Source organism: Primulina eburnea, chromosome 10, assembly GCF_022965805.1.
Source record: "Primulina eburnea isolate SZY01 chromosome 10, ASM2296580v1, whole genome shotgun sequence".
NCBI classification, from domain to species: domain Eukaryota; kingdom Viridiplantae; phylum Streptophyta; class Magnoliopsida; order Lamiales; family Gesneriaceae; genus Primulina; species Primulina eburnea.
The window spans coordinates 37030994-37051368 of record NC_133110.1 but is presented as its reverse complement, the minus strand read 5'-3'; the positions used below and the strand labels follow the sequence as shown (position 1 = coordinate 37051368).

At 32.4% G+C, this 20375-nt stretch overlaps 1 protein-coding gene and 1 pseudogene across 2 annotated transcripts; both read left to right on the top strand.

The window, feature by feature from the left end:
- Nucleotides 1–270: 270 nt before the first annotated feature.
- On the top strand, nucleotides 271–5065 carry LOC140803445 (signal recognition particle subunit SRP54 2-like). Of its 2 annotated transcripts, none has more exons than XM_073159322.1 (9): nucleotides 271–656; nucleotides 997–1096; nucleotides 1291–1444; nucleotides 2351–2501; nucleotides 2583–2731; nucleotides 3186–3286; nucleotides 3406–3563; nucleotides 4230–4344; nucleotides 4559–5065. In XM_073159322.1, the coding sequence occupies exons 1-9, from the start codon at nucleotides 426–428 to the stop codon at nucleotides 4885–4887; spliced, it is 1488 nt and encodes a 495-aa protein (XP_073015423.1). In that variant the 5' UTR covers nucleotides 271–425; the 3' UTR covers nucleotides 4888–5065. The 2 variants fall into 2 exon arrangements, with proteins under 2 accessions (XP_073015423.1, XP_073015424.1); XM_073159323.1 differs by lacking the exon at nucleotides 271–656 and adding an exon at nucleotides 727–862.
- Nucleotides 5066–6487: 1422 nt separating this feature from the next.
- Nucleotides 6488–7433, top strand: LOC140802909 (uncharacterized; annotated as a pseudogene).
- The last annotated feature ends 12942 nt before the right edge of the window (nucleotides 7434–20375 follow it).

Here is a 20375-nt window from a genome sequence, read left to right as displayed (position 1 = left end):
ACTGTGAAATGACTGATAACTTGATAAAAAAATGAAAACTATGGGTTACGGTACGTAAATGTAATTTGAACAATAATTTTGAAAATGTGATTTAATGAACATTAATTTAGAATTTAATTTATCTCACACACATATGTATATATATATTTGATGGAGATGATTTCCCTTGATATATATATATATATATATATATATATATATATATATATATTTGATGGAGATGATTTTCCTTGATCCCGTTATCTAAACTTTGTTAATTCGACTTCGTTTTGTATGCACGGTAGATATATTTGGAATCACCCAACCTCGTTTCATTCCATCAGCGAACTCCTCGACCCTTGGCCCTAATTTTACCCTTCTATAGATCTCTGATTCGTTAATCAATCCGATAATACCACAGTGAACGGAGCCAGCAAGCCGCGAAGATGGTGCTCGCGCAGTTGGGTGGAAGTATTTCCCGCGCTCTTCAGCAGATGAGCAACGCGACCATCATTGACGAGAAGGTGCTGAACGATTGCCTCAACGAGATCACGCGCGCTCTCCTTCAATCCGATGTGCAGTTCAAGCTCGTTCGTGATATGCAGACCAATATTAAAAATATTGTCAATCTCGATGATCTTGCTGCGGGCCATAATAAGCGTAAAATTATCCAACAGGTGAAGTGAAAGGAAGGAATTTTGCTTTCCTTAATTGTTGATTTTAGCCTTTGAATGGGCAATTTACTAGGAGAAAGTTTAAGTTGTTTCTCTTTGAAATATTTGATCTATGTTTGAGGTTCAGCCGAGGTTAGCTTCTGTGGGATGTTAAATGCGTGGTAACAACGAACATTCTCCGTTTAACCTCATGCAAAAATAACTTAGAGGTAGCTATACTCTGTGGTTATAGTTTTGTTTCCTGAATTTGCTACGACTTTTGATATTCTATTATATTTTACGCTCAAGATTTCTTTTCATCTCTCTTATTTGCTGTTTTTACAAATTTTTGGCCTCTGTGCAGGCTATTTTTAATGAGCTGTCCAAGATGTTGGATCCTGGGAAGCCCTCATTCACTCCAAAAAAAGGAAAAACAAGCGTGATTATGTTTGTTGGTTTGCAAGGTATATTTTTGTATTTGAGTAACTGCAAGTTGGTTGTGTGAGTTCATACACCCTTACCTACGCACCCAATAGACTCGAGCCCTTAGTCGTATGGCTTTGCGAATTTGCTCCACCACTTAACCTTGTTGGTTGGACCGCATCCTTCCATTATTTTTTATAAACAGGATCTACTTATTCATGTGTACTTTTCACAGGATCGGGGAAAACAACCACATGTACAAAATATGCTTACTACCACCAGAAGAAGGGGTGGAAACCTGCACTAGTCTGTGCAGACACTTTCAGGGCTGGTGCTTTTGACCAATTGAAGCAGAACGCCACCAAAGCTAAAATTCCTTTTTATGGAAGGTGCCTTGTTTTTCCTCAGTATTTAGTGGATTTGTTTCTTCCTAATTTTTCACAATGTTATGAATTTCTGGAATTGTTTCATTGACACTAGAAAGAAGAAATTCCCGTTACTAATCCTTCCAGAAGAGATCGCGGCACATTACACAGATCAATACCTTTGTTTCGTGAAGTCACGTAGAGAGAAAATTTGTCTATCTGTTTCTACTGATAGAACTTAACAATGAAATTACTATGATGCAGTTTCAAGTTTATACTTGATAGAATTATATGAAAGTTTATCGAGCGAGTATCACAGAAAATGAGGAAAATCTGGGGTCATTTCTTTTAGGTTTGGGTTAACAAAGCTCAGGATACATTTCCTTGTATGATAAAAAGTTTCTGTAGTGATATACAAGCTTAAATGCTGTAGTATTCAACATAAAATTCAGCTGTAGATATTGTAATTTTGCTTGTAAAATTGTAGTAATACTTTATTGTGAATTGCTTGATAACATTCCTTGTATTCTAGTTATGCTTTTTTTAATGAGAACTTTTTTTTACACCTATTTTTTATGCATTTAGACTCTTACCCTCTTATGTTATTCTGTTTTTTTATCTGAGGTAGAATAAAAATGAAATCTTGACCAATGTAGTTTTGGAACTTGGATACTATATTGGATTATGTATAAAAATTTCATGTTAAATGTGCTTCCTCTGGTTCTTTTTGCGTTGATGCCTATGATTGTTTCAAAGGAAAGCTTTCAATCCAATGTGGAGAATTGGTACCATGTTTCAGTTTTACTAATTAAAAATTGTGGATTTTGAACCTTGATTTTTTGCTTATTTTTGTGTATAGATTGTAATTTATGCATGAATTACAGATTATTTTATTCATGTAGTGCTTTGGCTTAATGTTTTCTATAACAGCTATACAGAGTCCGATCCCGTAAGTATTGCTGTAGAAGGAGTTGAAAGATTTAACAAAGAAAATTGTGATCTTATAATTGTAGATACAAGCGGACGCCACAAACAGGAGGCAGCTCTCTTTGAAGAGATGCGTCAAGTTTCTGAAGCCACGGTTAGTGTTTCTGTTCTTATCATGTTTTGTTAGTCCAGAGTCTCTATTTACTCTGCTTACAACTTCATTCAAATATTCCAGAAACCAGACCTTGTTATATTTGTCATGGATAGCAGCATTGGTCAAGCTGCCTTTGATCAAGCTCAGGCTTTCAGGCAAAGTGTTGCAGTTGGAGCTGTGATTGTCACCAAGATGGATGGTCATGCAAAGGGAGGTGGTGCGCTTAGTGCGTAAGTTTAAACATAATTCTTTTTAATTTTCTAGTTCTAGCAAATATATTTAAACCTGGAATTTATGCGTGCCACATCTATTGTCATGCTTCTAGACCATAGGATTATGATTGAATGGTTGGGCTGTTTTTGCTGTATTTTCAGGGTATATAAGCTCGTGGACAGATATATTTGGTGCTATGAGCACAACTTTTTCAAGATTTGAAAGTTGAGAGTTTATAGATGTGTATTGTAATGTATAGGTTGCTAAACTTATTATAGTAAGAAGTCTAGTAAGATGCAACTGCAATTGATTTTAGATGGATTACATCATAATTTTAAAGTATTGTTCTCGTGATGACTTTGACAATGTTGATACATTTAAGTTAGGTGAATAAATCACCTATCTTGCACGGACGATAATAACGATGACACCATGTAATGTGGACAATTGATCTTTCCTCTCAATTTGCAGAGTTGCAGCAACAAAAAGTCCAGTCATATTCATTGGGACGGGTGAACATATGGATGAATTTGAAGTATTTGATGTCAAACCATTTGTTAGCCGCCTTTTAGGTTTGCATCCCTCAATTATAGTTAATATATTATTGTTTTTAATCGGATTTGTGCTAATATTTTTTGCACAAGTGGAATTTTTTTCGTTTCGATTAGTAATATATTGTCTATTTTATCAGGTGTGGGTGACTGGTCTGGATTTATGGACAAAATTCATGAAGTTGTTCCCATGGATCAACAGCCTGAACTACTTCAGAAGCTTTCCGAAGGAAACTTTTCTTTGAGGATAATGTACGAGCAATTTCAGAATATACTGAAAATGGGTCCAATTGGCCAGGTCTGTCATTTTACTTTATTTGTGGAGTTTTAAATACTCGCTTTATTGTTCTAATTAATCCATCATGTTCGATTGTTGTTAGTTAATCTATATCACTTCTTCCTTTAGCTTGGCTTCTTTCCGGCTTTCAATGCATCTCAATAGATGTTAAGAGTATATACCCCTATTGATAAAGTAGTTTTCATTTTTTGGTTCATACAAATGCTTTTGTGTTGTAATTGATGTTGCTACTAAAGGACATCTTCAAGGGTAAGTATAATTATGCTTGTTTACATGGACCTAAAATGGCGGCCTTGTGATTTATAATTATGCTTGTTTACATGGACCTAAAGTGGCGGCCTTATGATTTACTTTTTGATTGTTATGCCATTCATTACATTTTTTTTTATCACTATTCCATTCATTAGGGATGCTAAATTAAGTTTATTCCTATCAAGATAGTCTTCGCAATTTTAAATTAAAAGTTGGCATAACTTGAGTTTGAATGGATGTGCTCTTCTTTGAATGCCTTTCAATGGTCGAATGATTTTTTTACTGCTGTACTTCTACTTATTCTTTTCTTTAACTGCTTCACCATGCATCTGGGTACATTTATGGGTCTGGGTATGTATAGCTAAAAGTTTTTTTTACTAATTCCATGAATATAACATGCTTGTTTCTTTATAGGTCTTCTCTATGCTTCCAGGATTTAATCAGGAGTTGATGCCCAAAGGCCAGGAGAAGGAAAGCCAGGCAAAGATTAAAAGATACATGACCATGATGGATTCAATGACAAATGAAGGTAAAACTGATTCCTTGACAAATATATGTGGGTGTCGATCAAGTGTAAAAGTTGTAAAGATTATTATGGGCCCACCTATGATCGACTCAGTTTTAAATAATTTGTACCAGAAGCCTTTTTCTTTTTCCCCCAAACTCACCAATCACCATCCATACTTGAATCAAGTTAATTGTTGCAAGTCCATTTTCTAATATCACAATGGCAAATATTCCAGAGTTGGACAGTTCCAATTCGAAGCTAATGAACGAATCGCGAATCATGCGGATAGCTAGAGGGTGTGGTCGTCCTGTGAGGGACGTAATGGAAATGCTGGAAGAGTACAAGCGACTGGCCAAGATTTGGAGCAAGATGAAGGGACTCAAGATTCCAAAGAAGGGAGAAATGAGTGCTTTATCGAGAAACATGAACGCTCAACACATGAGCAAAGTGCTTCCCCCTCAGATGTTGAAGCAAATTGGTGGAATGGGTGGATTGCAGAACTTGATGAAGCAAATGGGTTCTGCCAAGGATATGATGGGTATGTTTGGAGGTGGGGATAAATAGAACTTTCACGAGTGTAAAAAAAAAGGTTGAATTTTCATCTTATAATTACTCTGTGCTGTCAACTGGGGAGATGTAAATTTTGGCAGTTCTGCTCTTGCAAGTGTCTATACCATTCTCCTCTTTCTCCCCTCTCACTGTATAAATGCATATGTACATTTATCTTATACGTCTCTCTTTACACATTCCTCTTTATTTATTAAATTTTATGTCAAAAAAATTATTTTTTTACATTTCGTTGTTCATTAAAGTTAGCAAATTAAATTAATATGTCTTTTTAAGGGTTTTTTTGTGATTCATTGTCTATCTTAGATAGATTTGGACATTAATTCACATTTTTTTTATGTTCTAAATTTTATGTAAAAAAAACTATTCAATTACATTTCTTAGTCAATTTTTGTGATTCATTGTCCATTTTAGATATATTTGGACATTAATACACATCTTTTTTTTTTTTTCTAAATTTTAAACTAAATTTATGATATAATCTTTAAAAAAATTTTAATCAATATAATCTTTATAATAAATATGAATTATATTGATAGTTTATTATTATTTGTTATATATTACAATTTTACATATAAATTTTTTTTAACTAAGTATTACATATTATTTTATTTATATATGTTTTTTACTATATATATTTATTTGAGTGATATTATGTTAAAATTTTATTTCTCTTAAATTATTAATCACCAATATTGATTTATAAATATTGATTCTGATATAAAATTAATTATCAATAATATGTATTCTAAAAAAAACATAAAAATTAAATAAAATCCGCGTGTGTTAAAAATTAGCAAAAGTAAAGTGATATTTCTCTTAATAACAAGTTTAATGAATTTTGTTTTAACATTATTATGATAATTTAGTAAATTAAGAGAATTTTATTTGACATTTGTCTATGTGTACTCTATTTAAGTAAATTTTAGTTTTGATTTTGATAAAATTCACTATTATGTTAATTTTATTTTTACTGTTTTTTCCATTTTGAATGATATTTGAATGAAAAATATTTTTGCTGATTTATCATTTAAGAGAGCGGTAACATGTCGCAGATTGAAAAATGTCATATAAATTAGTTAATATATATGATTTATTGTCATGATGTATTTTTATGTATTGTGTTTTGATATATTTAGATTGATAAATACTTATAAACATGATGTTATTCAAACGACTTTAAACATTATCTAATTCTCGTGATTATATTTTTCATTATTAATCACCTATGTGTATCGCACGTGTACATTCCTAGTTACATTAAATACGTGGACGGACTCACATGAAGTATTTTAAACATAAAGCAATTATTATATTTATTAACCAAAAAAATGCTTAATCTACCATTAGGCTTCAAATAGTTGATTAAAATGAAATAGATGCCAGCTCTACCCACCTACATTAAGGTATATTCATAAAATTTGGCCCAACTTTTCTGCTATCCTAATGTTTGATGCAACGGTTATAAAGGGATCACATCATTGTATGGATCGCGTGTGTGTATATGTAATTTTGATATAATGTCTATATATATATATATATAACTATTTGATCAATATTTGGGGCATTATTGAAGGCTCGGAAATGTAAAGTAAATTATGAGCAAAATGGTTTGAAACAATTAAAAATTTAAGGGGGTAAAAACACAATTACTTATAACTCTTGTCCTTCTTTTAAACCACTAAGCATAAATTTTTCCTCCAATTTTCCCGCGATTTTACAAAAACCTTCCCGACCATAATAAACCCTAAATCCCCAAATCTTTCTACTGAATCTCCGATCAGGATGAGGTTCAAAGCGCTCCTCACTGACAATGGCGTAAACCTGCTGGATAAAAGAATCCTCCCAGCTCTGGATAAAAATGGGCAAAGTTTGCCACCTCTTCTTGACCAGCGATCACGCCTTCTTCCTCCACAACCTCCTCAACTCCGATGGCGTTCAATCCATTGCCTAGTTCAAGAAGGAATCCGTCTTCCAAGACTACCGAATCTCAAGCCAAAACGACAACAAAATCGCATTCTCCATCGATCTCATCCTTTTTCACACCGCTCCATCCTCGCCATCTACGTGGTGTCCCTGGACTCCGATTCCAGCTGTCTCCAGATCAAATTGGTGAAGAAATCGCCTCCATATTCGAACCAAGCGGTGCCATTTCTTACCCTCGAAGCCAAAGGGTATAAATCTGCTGTTTGTTCATGACGTGCCCATTTTGAAGCCCATATCACGCGCAGATGTCCTCGAGCTACATCTTGCCCTCGAAAATGCACGAGAAATGCCCCAGACTGTACTCTGTAGTGAAAGCCCCCGAATTGAATTTGTTGCAAAGCTTCGTTGATAGGGTGAAACATGTTGGGGAAGTTTTGGGTGTTTCCGTGAGACTTGCATTTGAGATTTCGACTACTTCGACCACATTAGGCGCCGGGTTTAGGAATCTGTTTGTTTTAGGAGAGCGAGTGGATGGGGCGGGTTCAGAAGAATGTTTTACCATATCTCATTTTTCATATATAAATATAACTAGAAAAATGCACGTGCGTTGCACGTAAAAACCTAAATTGCTGAAAATATATGTACGAAATTTTGATAATATTTAAATGAATTAAAACATAGTTAATAACATTTATCAAATGAAACAAACTAAGTCATAAAAAATAAAAAATCATGACCATAGACGGTATATGAATCAGAGAAATTATCTTATCCACTTGACACACTTTCCAATATGCTTCTTGGTTGATTTTGACAACTCAACAACTCTTTGTCCAGGGACGGATCCAGAATGATATGTTTGGGGGGCCGGTCTACCTCAATTCCTGAACGTAGAAAAAATTCCAAGAATCCTTGTCTTTCCTTCTGATGTGTCTCCGAACTCGCGTCCAGTCGACAATATAGCAGATGTTTTGCAAAAGGTTATTATTTCAAATGGCTTTCTTGATTGTGTTTGTATTAGCCAACTATAAAGGTTTTAAGTTGGGACTTTGTAAAAGCCCGTTATTTAGGTTTTCAAAAAAAAATTTGCAGAACAATGTCAAAAAACAGCGTATAAAAAGAATTAAACATGGACCATATGTGTAAATCTCGAAAGTCTTTAACCATTAGACTAATTATAGATATTTAAAATTTTGATGGGTCAAATAATATATATACTAAATAATAAAATATATCTTACATAGTAAAAAAAAATTAAAAAAATTCAGGGGGGCCGTGGCCCCCTCCGGCCCACAGTGGATCCGCCCCTGTCTTTGTCGTAGTTTGTTATAATATGCATATAACTATTTTGGTATGCTCAGCAAATATCTGATCGTCTATAGCTATAAGATTAATAAATTTTCAACAACTATTTCTCAATCACTGTGAGAAAAATTACTTGAAATCTCTTCAAATGACTATATCTTAGAATTGTGTCCTCATTTAATTTGACACAATTCAAGAAAATCATCTTTGATCATCATTTTTTGGAAGTTTTGCAATAATGATTGCGTGCATCATGTCATGAGGATGATATAGTTTCAATCTCATTTGTTGCGTTTAGAACATAATATTATATTATTCATTGAAACAAAACAAATTTTCTTCTAGCGAGTTTATATTTTGTTTTATAATATTTTATCTTGTAGAACGACATACAAAATTATTTATTGTATTTTAAAAATCTTGAGAATAGATACGAATAATGTAATTAAGATATGCATATGAGATATCATTATAATATATGTCAAAGTATTTGTTTTATTCAATATCTCATCTAATAATATAACCATTTAGATTTCATGAGCATTTTACGAAAGTCAAAATTAATTTGATGAAATATTGTAGAATTTTATTTGAATTTCAATATTTGGCTAAGTGAATTTACTTGACAAGGAGTTTTCTATGCTACATCATATATGTTATGAATTAGCTGGTTAGATACTTTGACTAAAAAAAGAGACAAAAACAATCTCGTATCACCTCGAAATATATCGAGATAATATTGGAGGAAATAAAGTGAAATGGCTCGATGTCTCAATAAAATGCACAGAATTCATCTATTATATTGTGTCAACAAAGCTTTAGAATTGTTCTCATACCATTATAAATAGAATGAAAATTATGTACAATTTGTTTTTCATGTATTTTTTTCTGAATTAAGAATTTTTTCTTTTTGAAAAACTATTTTATTGAGAAATATTGACATTTATATGTCGCACAACCATGAAGTAGCAACATAATCATTATATAACACTTAATGTACACATACAATTCTTCAATTTCTTCTTCATCGTGCTTCGTTGAAATTTAAATCTGAATCATTCTTGATCTTAAAATTTTGCTTTAAATATGATTTAATATATATGTATATGTTTCATGTTACTTAGTTGGACCTAATTTCAAATATCTATAAAAAAATGTACTTGAATTATATCATACAGAAATTAGGACATAGTATGTAGGACTGAGCACTTGCCGTTTTACCAAAAGTTATAGCTAGTAGTAATGGTGCAACTCAAATCTTTTAAACCGTGCAACAGCTCAAGTACCACGGTTCGGCCGCTCAACCAAGTAGGGACAATTATTGCACCCAACAATCTTCCTCCTATAATTGCACTCATTGCAATCAATGGGAATCGAACCCGTGACATTGGCTCTGATACCAATTGCAAGACTGAGCATTTGTCGCTTTACCAAAAACTATACCTAGTAGTAATTATGCAACTCAAATCTGTTAAACTGCACAGCAGCTCAAGCATCACGGTTCGACCGCTCTCCAAACAGGGACAATTATCGCACCCAACATAGTAATACACAACATATTTTTTTTATTTAACATGTCTTTTTTTTTTCATCCACTATGCTTGTCGAAACTTTTTTGTTCAAAATTTGACGCATTTCGTAGACTATATATATGAAAAACCAAGAAATTATATAATTCACAGAAACCATTTATTATTCTCTTCATAGAACAGAAGACCCAAAATACGTGGTTTGATTGGTGTACTCTCATACTTATTTTTATATAAACAACAAGACACATCATATAATATCAGAAAAATCAATTACCGCCAACAATACTAACCAAAACGAATAAAAAAATCATAACACAAACAATCACGATAAGAAAAAAAATGATAACTCAAAGTTTAAAAATAATTTATTTAGTACAATAACAAAGAAATTGAAGTATATACGAGCAATAAAAAGCATAAATCACTCTTAAATTAAATATTAACCCATATTATTTATAATTTGTATAAATTTTCCAATATTTTTTTTAAATAAAGAAAAGACGTCTTATTAATGTCATCGTTTTATAGATATTCATTCCACTTCTTTAAAAAACACAAATGAAAAATGGTGCCTTGAAATCATAATAAAACCATTTAGAAAAGAAGCTGTAAAAATATAATACAAAGTCACACAATTTTTCTTAAACCATAGAAAAATATTAGACTATTGACAAAATATATATAGCAACAACAAAACATGCGTTAACTTGTGATATAATTAAAATTTAGAATCATGCATCATCATTGAATTAGAACAAAATCGCATGCCAAAAATCTATTGGATATTATATATTTTAATAATTTATCCATATTTGTCGTACCAGAGGACTCTTAGACCTACCAATTTTTGTAGTTCACCTATTATTTTCATAATAAATATTACAAAAATAATATAAACAAGAACATAAAAACTCAAATTAAAATGCCTTCTATCAATCTAAATAAAAAAAATTGATTAGATAATATAATAATGTCGTAAAAAATTTAAATATTGATTTATAGACAGAAGTTTGGAAATATATTTGTCCCAATAAATAAAAAATATTATCTCTTGATATTCTGAGACATAAGATAAAAACGAAGAAATATTTCAATTTTTTAATATTTTCTAAGTCATTTTAAACTAAGTAATCTAAACAAACAGAAAACATGCATTATGTGTTTAAAAAATAACAAAATATCTTAATAATAAAAAATTGAAAAATAACCATTTTTGTTGGATATTTGATTTTGTTTTCTCTTTTCTTTGTGCAAACAAACAAATAACAAAAACAATCCAAACACAATTACATGACCAATACAAATGATATATAACAATCAAACATGTTAACGCTAGGGTAAAAAAACTCCTCTCATTGCAAGAACAAAAAATGATCAAATAGTGCATATTATTTAGTAATATTTATTTAGCAGTATTTATAAAAAAATTGACTAAATAACTTAAAAACAGTGTTTGAAATCTATTACAGAAAACTATTTCTCTCAATCGTATATTTCTATTGACACATGAGGAGTCTGAAAATATTTTTATTCTAAATGAGAGAAAGAAATTTTGTATGACCTTAATATTTATTAATACTTTATTTTTATCAATACGACTCATCTCTTTTGTCTTCCTATTATTATTTGACGGCAATGTATAAATTTAAGTATTTAAAATAAAATTAAATTTAAAGTAAATTAAAATAATAGTTAGTTTGATTGAGTTAAATACACTATTAATGATCTTATTAAACTAAAATAAAAAAATGACTTAAATAACACCATTAATATGACAAATTGTAATATAAAAAAATAAAGTGATTTTATGTGAATTTGAAAAAAAAAATAAAGTGATTTTGTGTGAATTTGATGTCAATGTAATCACAATTCAATTCATATATTTATATTAGTATAGATAGATTTAAATTTTAATTAATTAATTTTAATTTTATGAAATAGAAAATGAAAAAGAAAACATGTATATAATTCATATATTTATATTAGTATAGATTAGATAGATTAGTATAGATTTTATTTAATTAATTTAATTTTATGAAATAGAAAATGAAAAAGAAAATATGTATTAATGATTAATATGAAAATGTGTATTAATGATTAATATTAAATGAAAGTAAGGATATTTATGTAAATTCAAAATTCAATTCATATATTTATATTAGTATAGATAGATTAGATATATTAGTATAGATTTTATTTAATTAATTTAATTTTATGAAATAGAAAATGAAAATGAAAATATGTATTAATGATTAATATGAAAATGTGTATTAATGATTAATATTAAATGAAAGTAAGGATATTTATGTAAATTCACAATTCAATTCATATATTTATATGAGTATAGATTAAAGTATCTCCTTCGTATAAGATTTCCATAAGGCAAAAACTTGTGTGAGACGGTCTCACGGGTCGTATTTTGTGAGACGGATCTTTATTTGGATAATCCATGAAAAAGTATTACTTTTTATGCTAAGAGTATTACTTTTTATTGTGAATATGGGTAGGGTTGACCCGTCTCACAGATTGTGATCCGTGAGACGGTCTCACATGAGACCTACTCTTTCCATAATGGCTATGAACATTTGCGCCTGGAGTGACCAAATAAGCCTTAACGGGTCGTATTACAACAGAATCGACTTGAACAAATATAACATGACTCGAAAGAAGGAAAAAAGAGAGTATGAAATGAGGTAGTCTTTAGCAAACGAATAAAAATCTATTTAAAATTATAGCAATCAGAGGGTGAATCTCCTGTTTTATCTACTTATACCATCATTATAATTTCCCCCCAAGCAACTTTCAAAATTCACAGCAAAACTAAATACAAAAATTCTTAAATCCCTTTTAAAAAAATATTATGAAGTTGTACTAAGAAACTTTTGAATTAAATCAATCAAAATTCTTACCGAACAACCCCTAAATTTAGGAAAACTAAGGTTATGTTTGAATTGAAAGATTTGGATTTGTGGGAGGACTGAAATGCATATATTTAACACAAAAATTATTGTGAGACGGTCTTATGGATCAATTTCGTAAGTCGAATCTCTTATTTGGGTCATCCATGAAAAAATATTACTTTTTATGCTAAGAGTATTACTTTTTATTGTGAATATCGGTAGGGTTTACCCGTCTCACAGATAAAGATTCGCGAGACCATCTCACACAAGACCTACTCTATATTTAAATGACTAAATTGGATAGTAGATTAAAAATTGAAGCGAAAAAATATGCTTAACATAATTGATTTCAAATCTTTCATTATAATTCTGCTGTTGTTAATGATTAAAACATATACATTGGATTTGAGATGATGATTTGAAATTAAATTCACTCAAATCTTTCAATCATAATGCAAACTAGACGATAAATTAAATTTTTTTGCTGCTCCAACCATCAAATATTAAATTCAATAAATCAAGTTTTCATTAGATTTTGACATCTTTTATCTTGGATGCTTTCAATTGGCATCTTTGATGTCTCTCTCATTAAGACAATCTAATAAGATTCCAAGTCAAATTTGGTTTCTTAATTGCCGATTCTTATGCTTGTGTAGCATTTGACCAATGAGTATATTCTGTAAGACGACTGTCAAATTCTTTCATATTAAAAAAAATTATCAAATTAAACAATTCCAAATATTCAATTCAACTCATCGCAATTATTTTTTTGGCGTTTTGGTACAATGTCTATACATGAGCTGCAGTTGCTTATAAGTTCATAATTTTAGTTGTATTTTATAATAAGCCAGTTGGAAAAGGGTCCTAAAAGATTTGTTTAACATATAATCACTAAATAACTTGAGAGTTGTGTGTTTCATATATAGTTATTATGTACGATTTTGTAATACTTAACACAACATACAGTTGAATAAATAATTTAGCACACAAATACTTTATGTAAATAAACTAAGACACAACTAATTATACAAAAGTGTTCATACTTGTGCAAGCCTCATAGCAAAAAAATCACTAGAAGATGTATTCAATTTACGTACAAAAGGAATACTAGTAAATAACTTAAAACTAACTCTCTTGACACAAAGAGTGAGTAAAGTGTGTCTTAAATTTCTATCAACAAAAATAACCAATGAACAATGGACGCAAACTCTGTGAACCGAAATCCACTTTAATGAAGAACACTCTGGCAACACTTTGTTTAGGAGTTGTACTCGAAAGTCTTCAATACTTCACGGCAATACAACAATAATGCGAGACTCACACTCTTGATTTCTTCATAGCAACACACAAGTTTCTTGTTTTCTCACCGTCCTTTGCAGTTTCTATTATTCGATATATACGGTCTCTTTGATCTAGAGATGATTTTTTGAATAGATAATTAACAAACATAGAAAATAGAATTTATTAGGAAATAAACTATTTTAAAAACAAAATATCATATCTAGAGTTGTTATTAATCTCTTTGTTAATTATCATTAGTCTAGATTTAGAAATACAAACAAAACTCTATTACTTGAGTATTTTGAAGCGTGATATTATCAAAAAGCAAAAAATAGTTAATGAATAAATTATGTCTTGTATGTCAAAGCTTGTTTTCCTTTCAATCTCATCTTTTTTGGTTTTCTGGACAAAACACGCAAAAATTGTTAAGAGTTTTATACACAGACTGATCTACACAACTCCTCCTGAGTTAGAGACATATCTCTCCATGAATTCAATCATGTTAGATGAGATGTTGTTAGAGGTGTTTGCAACACGAGTCGAGAACATTCATTAACTAGTAAATGACGAAGCATCAAACAACAACAAACACTAGCAACATCATAGAGATAAATGGAAAGGAGCAGGGAATTGCTTCAAAATGCATCGATGTCAGTTTGTTCTTCTGCATCTCCTTGATCGGAGCCGAAGGGTCTTGCTTCCGCATCTGTACCATCTTATTCACCAGAAATTTTTGCTGCCTTGTATCTTCTTCCCCCTTTTTTGACCAAAATGCTCAGCCATGTCCAGTAGTAGGCAATATTCAGCTACCCGATCGTCATGGTGAGCAATTAGTTCCTTGACATAGGAAATCTGCTTAAGTCGATTTGTGCTTGTAGTTATTATGGAGAGATCTTAATGTAGTTAGAGGAAGACACAACAGACGACGAGGACATGTTGTCAACGTCAAGGGAAACACCAGATTCAAACCATGGGAGGTCCACCCTCATGTTTCCATTAAAATAAGCCGGAGAAATCTTCAATAGCTCACTTACATCCAAAAACTCCTCATCTAAATCACGAGTAAAACCATGAGATTCAAGGAGCCTATAGATTAGAGAAAGGAAGGACAACTTTGTGGATTTCAACTAGGGATTAGGGATGGCAATGGACCGGGACGGCGGCGGGTTTGCCATTACCATCCCCATCCCCGAATTCCATCCCCACCCCCATCCCCGCCCCGATCCCCGCTTTTTCGGGTTCGGGGAATCCCCAAACCCGAAACTTCGGGGATCAACTTTCCATCTCCGTTTCAAAAATATTAATATGGTAAGACGATGACGAATTCGGAGATTTTCTCAAACCAAAAGTTATTATCATCTATTATTATTAGAGATAATATTAATATTAATATCAATAATAATAATAATAATAATAATAAGATTATTAATATTTTAAAAAATAATATTATTATTATATTATTAATGTTAATAATACTATTATTTTTTATTGATATTATTTTCGAGGCGGGTTCGGGGATTTCGGGGATGGGGATAGTAATCCCATACCCGCCCCGAAATACATCGGGGATTTAAAAAAATCCCCATCCCCGAACCCAAACCCGAAAAAATCGGGGATCCCCATCTCGGGTTTTCCCCGCAGGGCCCCGAACCCGTGGGGAAAGTTGCCATCCCTACTAGGGATGGCAATTTTCCCCACTGTTTCGGGGCTCCGCGGGGAAAGCCCGAAACGGGACGGGTTCGGGGATATGTTAATGGGTTTGGTTTCGGGTTCGGAGATTTTTAAAAATCCCTGAAATATAGTGGGACGAGTTTGGGAATCCTATCCCTATACCAAACCCTCCCAAACCCGTCCCGATAATATATATATAAAAAAAGATAATACTTATATATATATATATATATATATATATATATATATATATATATATATATATAAAGTAATATATTCAGATATTTCTGTAAGGTCCAGTAATTTAATTCACGTAATCTGACTGCATGCAATCTAAGATTTTATTTTTAATCATGTGTTTAATTATTTTTATGCATTTTATGCATAATTCATGTATGATAGGATTTAATTCATGAAATTTTAAAAGTTCATGCATTAGGGTTTCTAGATGCATTTCACGCTCGAACGAGGATCGGAGACCGGTGAATTTTCAGGAAAATTATTTTAATACATGATTAATTTTTATAAATTAATATTTGGTTTTTTAAGTGGATTTTTCTAATAATGGGATTTTACTGGGTATTACCCGCAAGACTTTATTTTTAACGGTACGCGAACTTTATTGAATCGGGAGACTTTTTATTGGTTCGACTAATATTTTCAAAATCTTTCCAACACGAAATATTTTTTGAGAGAGCGTTTGGATTTAATAGGCCTACTTTTAAGCGTGTTGGGCTTAAAACCATTTTCAAACCCTTAATTATCATATTAGGACCCATTAATTATTTGATTAACTATCTAATTATTATATATTAAACCCTTAACATCCCTTAAACCCCAACCCACAGCCGATATACGTCCCATTCCCTTCAGATTTCCCACGGTTTCAGAGCTCAACAATTGAAGGCGTCGGTTCTCTCTTGGGTTGCTAAAGAAAATCTTCTTCCGGGTCTCCTTCTTCTTGCTTTGTTCACCAAATCATCCCCAGGCGTACGCTTGTATCTCTTATTTCTCATCATTCACGTCCTATATACATTGAAAATTCATGTTTATGCATGTTCATCACTCGATCTATTCCGTAACTACGTTTTCGATTAAGCTTTCATGAAACTTGTCTATTAGCATGCATGATACTCACGTTTTTTTTTCTTTCTGAATTTGGTGCAAGGGGATGCGATTCTTTAGTGTCTAGAGGCTGTTGGTGGTGTCAAGTTGCTGTCATGAGGTTTAGAAAATGTGCTGGACGTATACGAGTGAAGAACCGAGAGTTTGGGGTTTGGGTGGTTCGAGTTCTGTCGGGCAAGGGCTGCGGCTGTGCATGGGCTCAAACCTAGCCATGTCTCAGCCTTTGTCATGACTGGTATGATGTTAGAAGTGGACCATAGGCACCGAGATGAGGGAGGAGTTCGGATCTTGGAGATGTAGTTTGATAGAGAGAAATTGCAATAGCCGATAGGAATTTACATACGATCTCGTACAACGGCATTTCTCTTTGGATTGGCTTAGTTAGGAGGTCTCTTACGGACATAAGGAAGAGATTTAAAGGGTGGACAGGTGGTGAGATTAGAGGGGACCGAAAGGGGAGGAGATTGGGGGCCATGTGTTGCAAGGAATATGGATTAGGTGTTGGTCGAGAATTTTAGCATGTTCTGTAAAGTTAACCGTGGGTTTAGGGGCTTGGTTGCATGATTTTAGGAGCTTTAAGTGTTGGTAAGATATTATTAAAAAATTGGGAAAAATTCGGTTAAATTTCGAGTTGATTCGGGTAAAAACTTGGACCTCAGTCTAAGTTTTAAAACGAATCGGTTAAATTGTAATATGGGCTCGCGTTTACGTCTAGGAGCGCTTATAAATATGTTTTGGAAATATTTTAAGGTGTTTGGTAAGCTTCGGGTCAATTTTAGAGGTCCGGGGGTGGAATGATAATTTTCGGGTTTCGAGGGGCAAAATGGTCATTTTGCACTCGGGGTGAGATTTTGATCAAGGGATCGCCCTGAGCACAAATATATGATATTTTAAATTTTTATGCATTATTTTTACGTAATTACGATAAAAACGTTGCATGACTGATTTTAAGGAAAAAGTTACGCTTATGCATAATTTTATTAAGTGATGATTATGATGCTATTTTGAATGATGGGATTTGGTTGTGACTGACGATGTATATATACGATGACATGAGATATGATGAGCTGAGGCCCGGGCTCAATAGACGGGTAATGCTGTCGTTGATGCCCCCTGCTGCCGGGTACCACGGTTTGTATAGATGGATCCATCGATAGAGCTGATACAATATAGCTAATACGAAAGTCACAACTAATGAACTGAATTCAACTAAATAAAAATGTTTAAGTTTATGCTGATTTTATGAGCTGTTTTGACACGTATATGATGACATGAGATGATACGATATGATTTTCAACGACACGTTATGTTCCGTTTTTAAGTTCATGAAAGTTATGTTGAGTATGATATTTTTCATTGCTGTGTGCTATGTATATGTACTTGTTAATACTGGTACATGTGTGTTGAGTCTTTAGAATCACTAGGCATGTGTGATGCAGGTGAGTTCGATGTCGAGGAGACTTTCAGTGGACCTGGTGGGTGACACGACCCGAGGATCTATGATTTTCCCGCACTATTATAATTTCATGTTTTGAGAGGATACGAGTATTTTTATGCTGGTTTGTCTTATGTTGAATGTAGGATTTTTTTCTTGTTTTTACCCTGTTATATTTTATTGGTAAATGTTCATGGTAATTTTTAAATGATGTTTTTACATAAGATTGCATGCATGCGATTTATTTAAATGTTTATTCCCAAACGAGAGCTTTAAAAAAGAAAAAAAAATATTTTCCGCATTTTAAAACGAGTAGACGTTACAATTTCAAACGGGTTCAGGGACAAGGACGGGGATTTTATCCCCGCGGGTTCGGGGACGGGGACAGGGATTCCCCGATTAGGTAGATCCGAGGATGGGTGCGGGGATGAGAGCAGGGATATAATTAGGGGACGAGGATGGGAAACCCGCCCCCGCCCCCGCCCCCGCCCCCGCCCTGTCCCATTGCCATCCCTAATTTCAACACACAGTCAGCAAACTGCATTACTGTTTGAATACCAGCTTTCCAAAATTAAATATACTCCAATACCAATGAAAAAAGAAAACATGTGCATGTGATCTTGTAACCACAGTGTTGTTCGTGGAGAGAGTCCAATTCCGAATAGCAGTCTTATGCAGCACAGAGTAAAAAATGGTCAAGTTTGCGACCGACAGTATTTTGGATGGTAATAGAAAATGTATCAAACCTCCCATGATAACATCGGTTATTTTTAAAATGTTCAAGAGCTGACCTTCCTCTTCACCAGCCTGTGTGTTATAGAATTCATTATCACAGTAGGGTTAAACTTATAAAACGATCGCGCACAAACAATTGTCCATATTTCACCACCTCTCATCACCAAAACTGAATGAGTGGTTCACAAATAACTCAAGGATGTGCTTACGACAGTAAGGATCCACAACAGAGACAGTCGAAATAAGTCCCAGAGTATCAAAGAACTGATCAAGTTTGCCTATCGTAGGCATCGATGTCCACATTTTTCTCATTAATCATCTCACGATTTGTATAGATGTGCCAATGAGAAACAGAGAGCTCATAATAGAATTTCCGAGAAAATGACTTAACTCAAATCATAGTCTTCGACATCGATGTTGTCCAAGGTTATGTCATCATCGTCCTCAATACTATCATTATTCTCATCATCATCACCTTCCTTATTATACTCCACAAAAGATACAATTTCGGGGAAAAACAAGAATTAAATGAACTTCCAAGTCTTGTTAGTTGTCGTGTGATCTTGTAAAATGTACCTAATTTGGTTAAGTTTGTTTTGAACAATTTTTAATTTTTCCATTTTTCTTGTGTGTGATACTATTTGGTACAAAATCCATTGACAACATATTGACATGCTCTTTCTTCGATGGATTTGATGTAGACCTTATTTTGATTTTTCATAGAGTGTAGTTGGATCCATCTAGATCTAGTGGTCGTAATGTAGTGTTGACAAGGGGCACGTCAATAGTATTTTTTTTTTGTTAAGCAAAAATAACCATAATCTCATTTAGTAACATCAAGTGTTCATGTCGATACCAATCGAAAAAATCATTTAACATATAGTTATTAAATAAAATGAGACTTTTGTGTTTTAGATATATATGTTGTGTGCGGTGACGTGATATTTAATAAACGTGAAACATAATAAATAATTTAGCACACAAATATTTTATGTAAATAAATTAAGACAACTAATTATACACAAGTGTTCACACTTGTGCAGTTTTTCATGACAAAAAATTCACTAGAATATATTTAGTTTACAAAAAATGTATACTAGTCAATAACTAAAAACTAACTTTCTTGACGCAAAGATAGATTAAAGTGCATCCTAAATTTCTATCAATAAAAATAACAATTGACACAAACTCAGTGAACTATAATCTAGTTTAAGGAACAACACTTTAGCAACACTTTGGTCAAGTGTTATATTCAAAAGTCTTCAATACTTCACGGAAATACAACAACACATCAAAACTCAACCACTTGATTTTTTCAAAGCAACAGACATGTTTCTTGTTCTCTCATGGCCCTTTGCAACATCTATTATTTGATATATATAATCTCTTCGACCTAAAGATGATTCTTTGAATAGATTACTACAAACATTGAAAATAGATTTTATTAGGAAATAAACGTTTTAAAAATAGAAAATCATATCTAAAGTTAATATTAATCTCTTTGTTAATATCATTAGTCTAGAAATTCAGTACTCTATTACTTAAGTATTTTTAAGTGTAATATTATCATTAAAA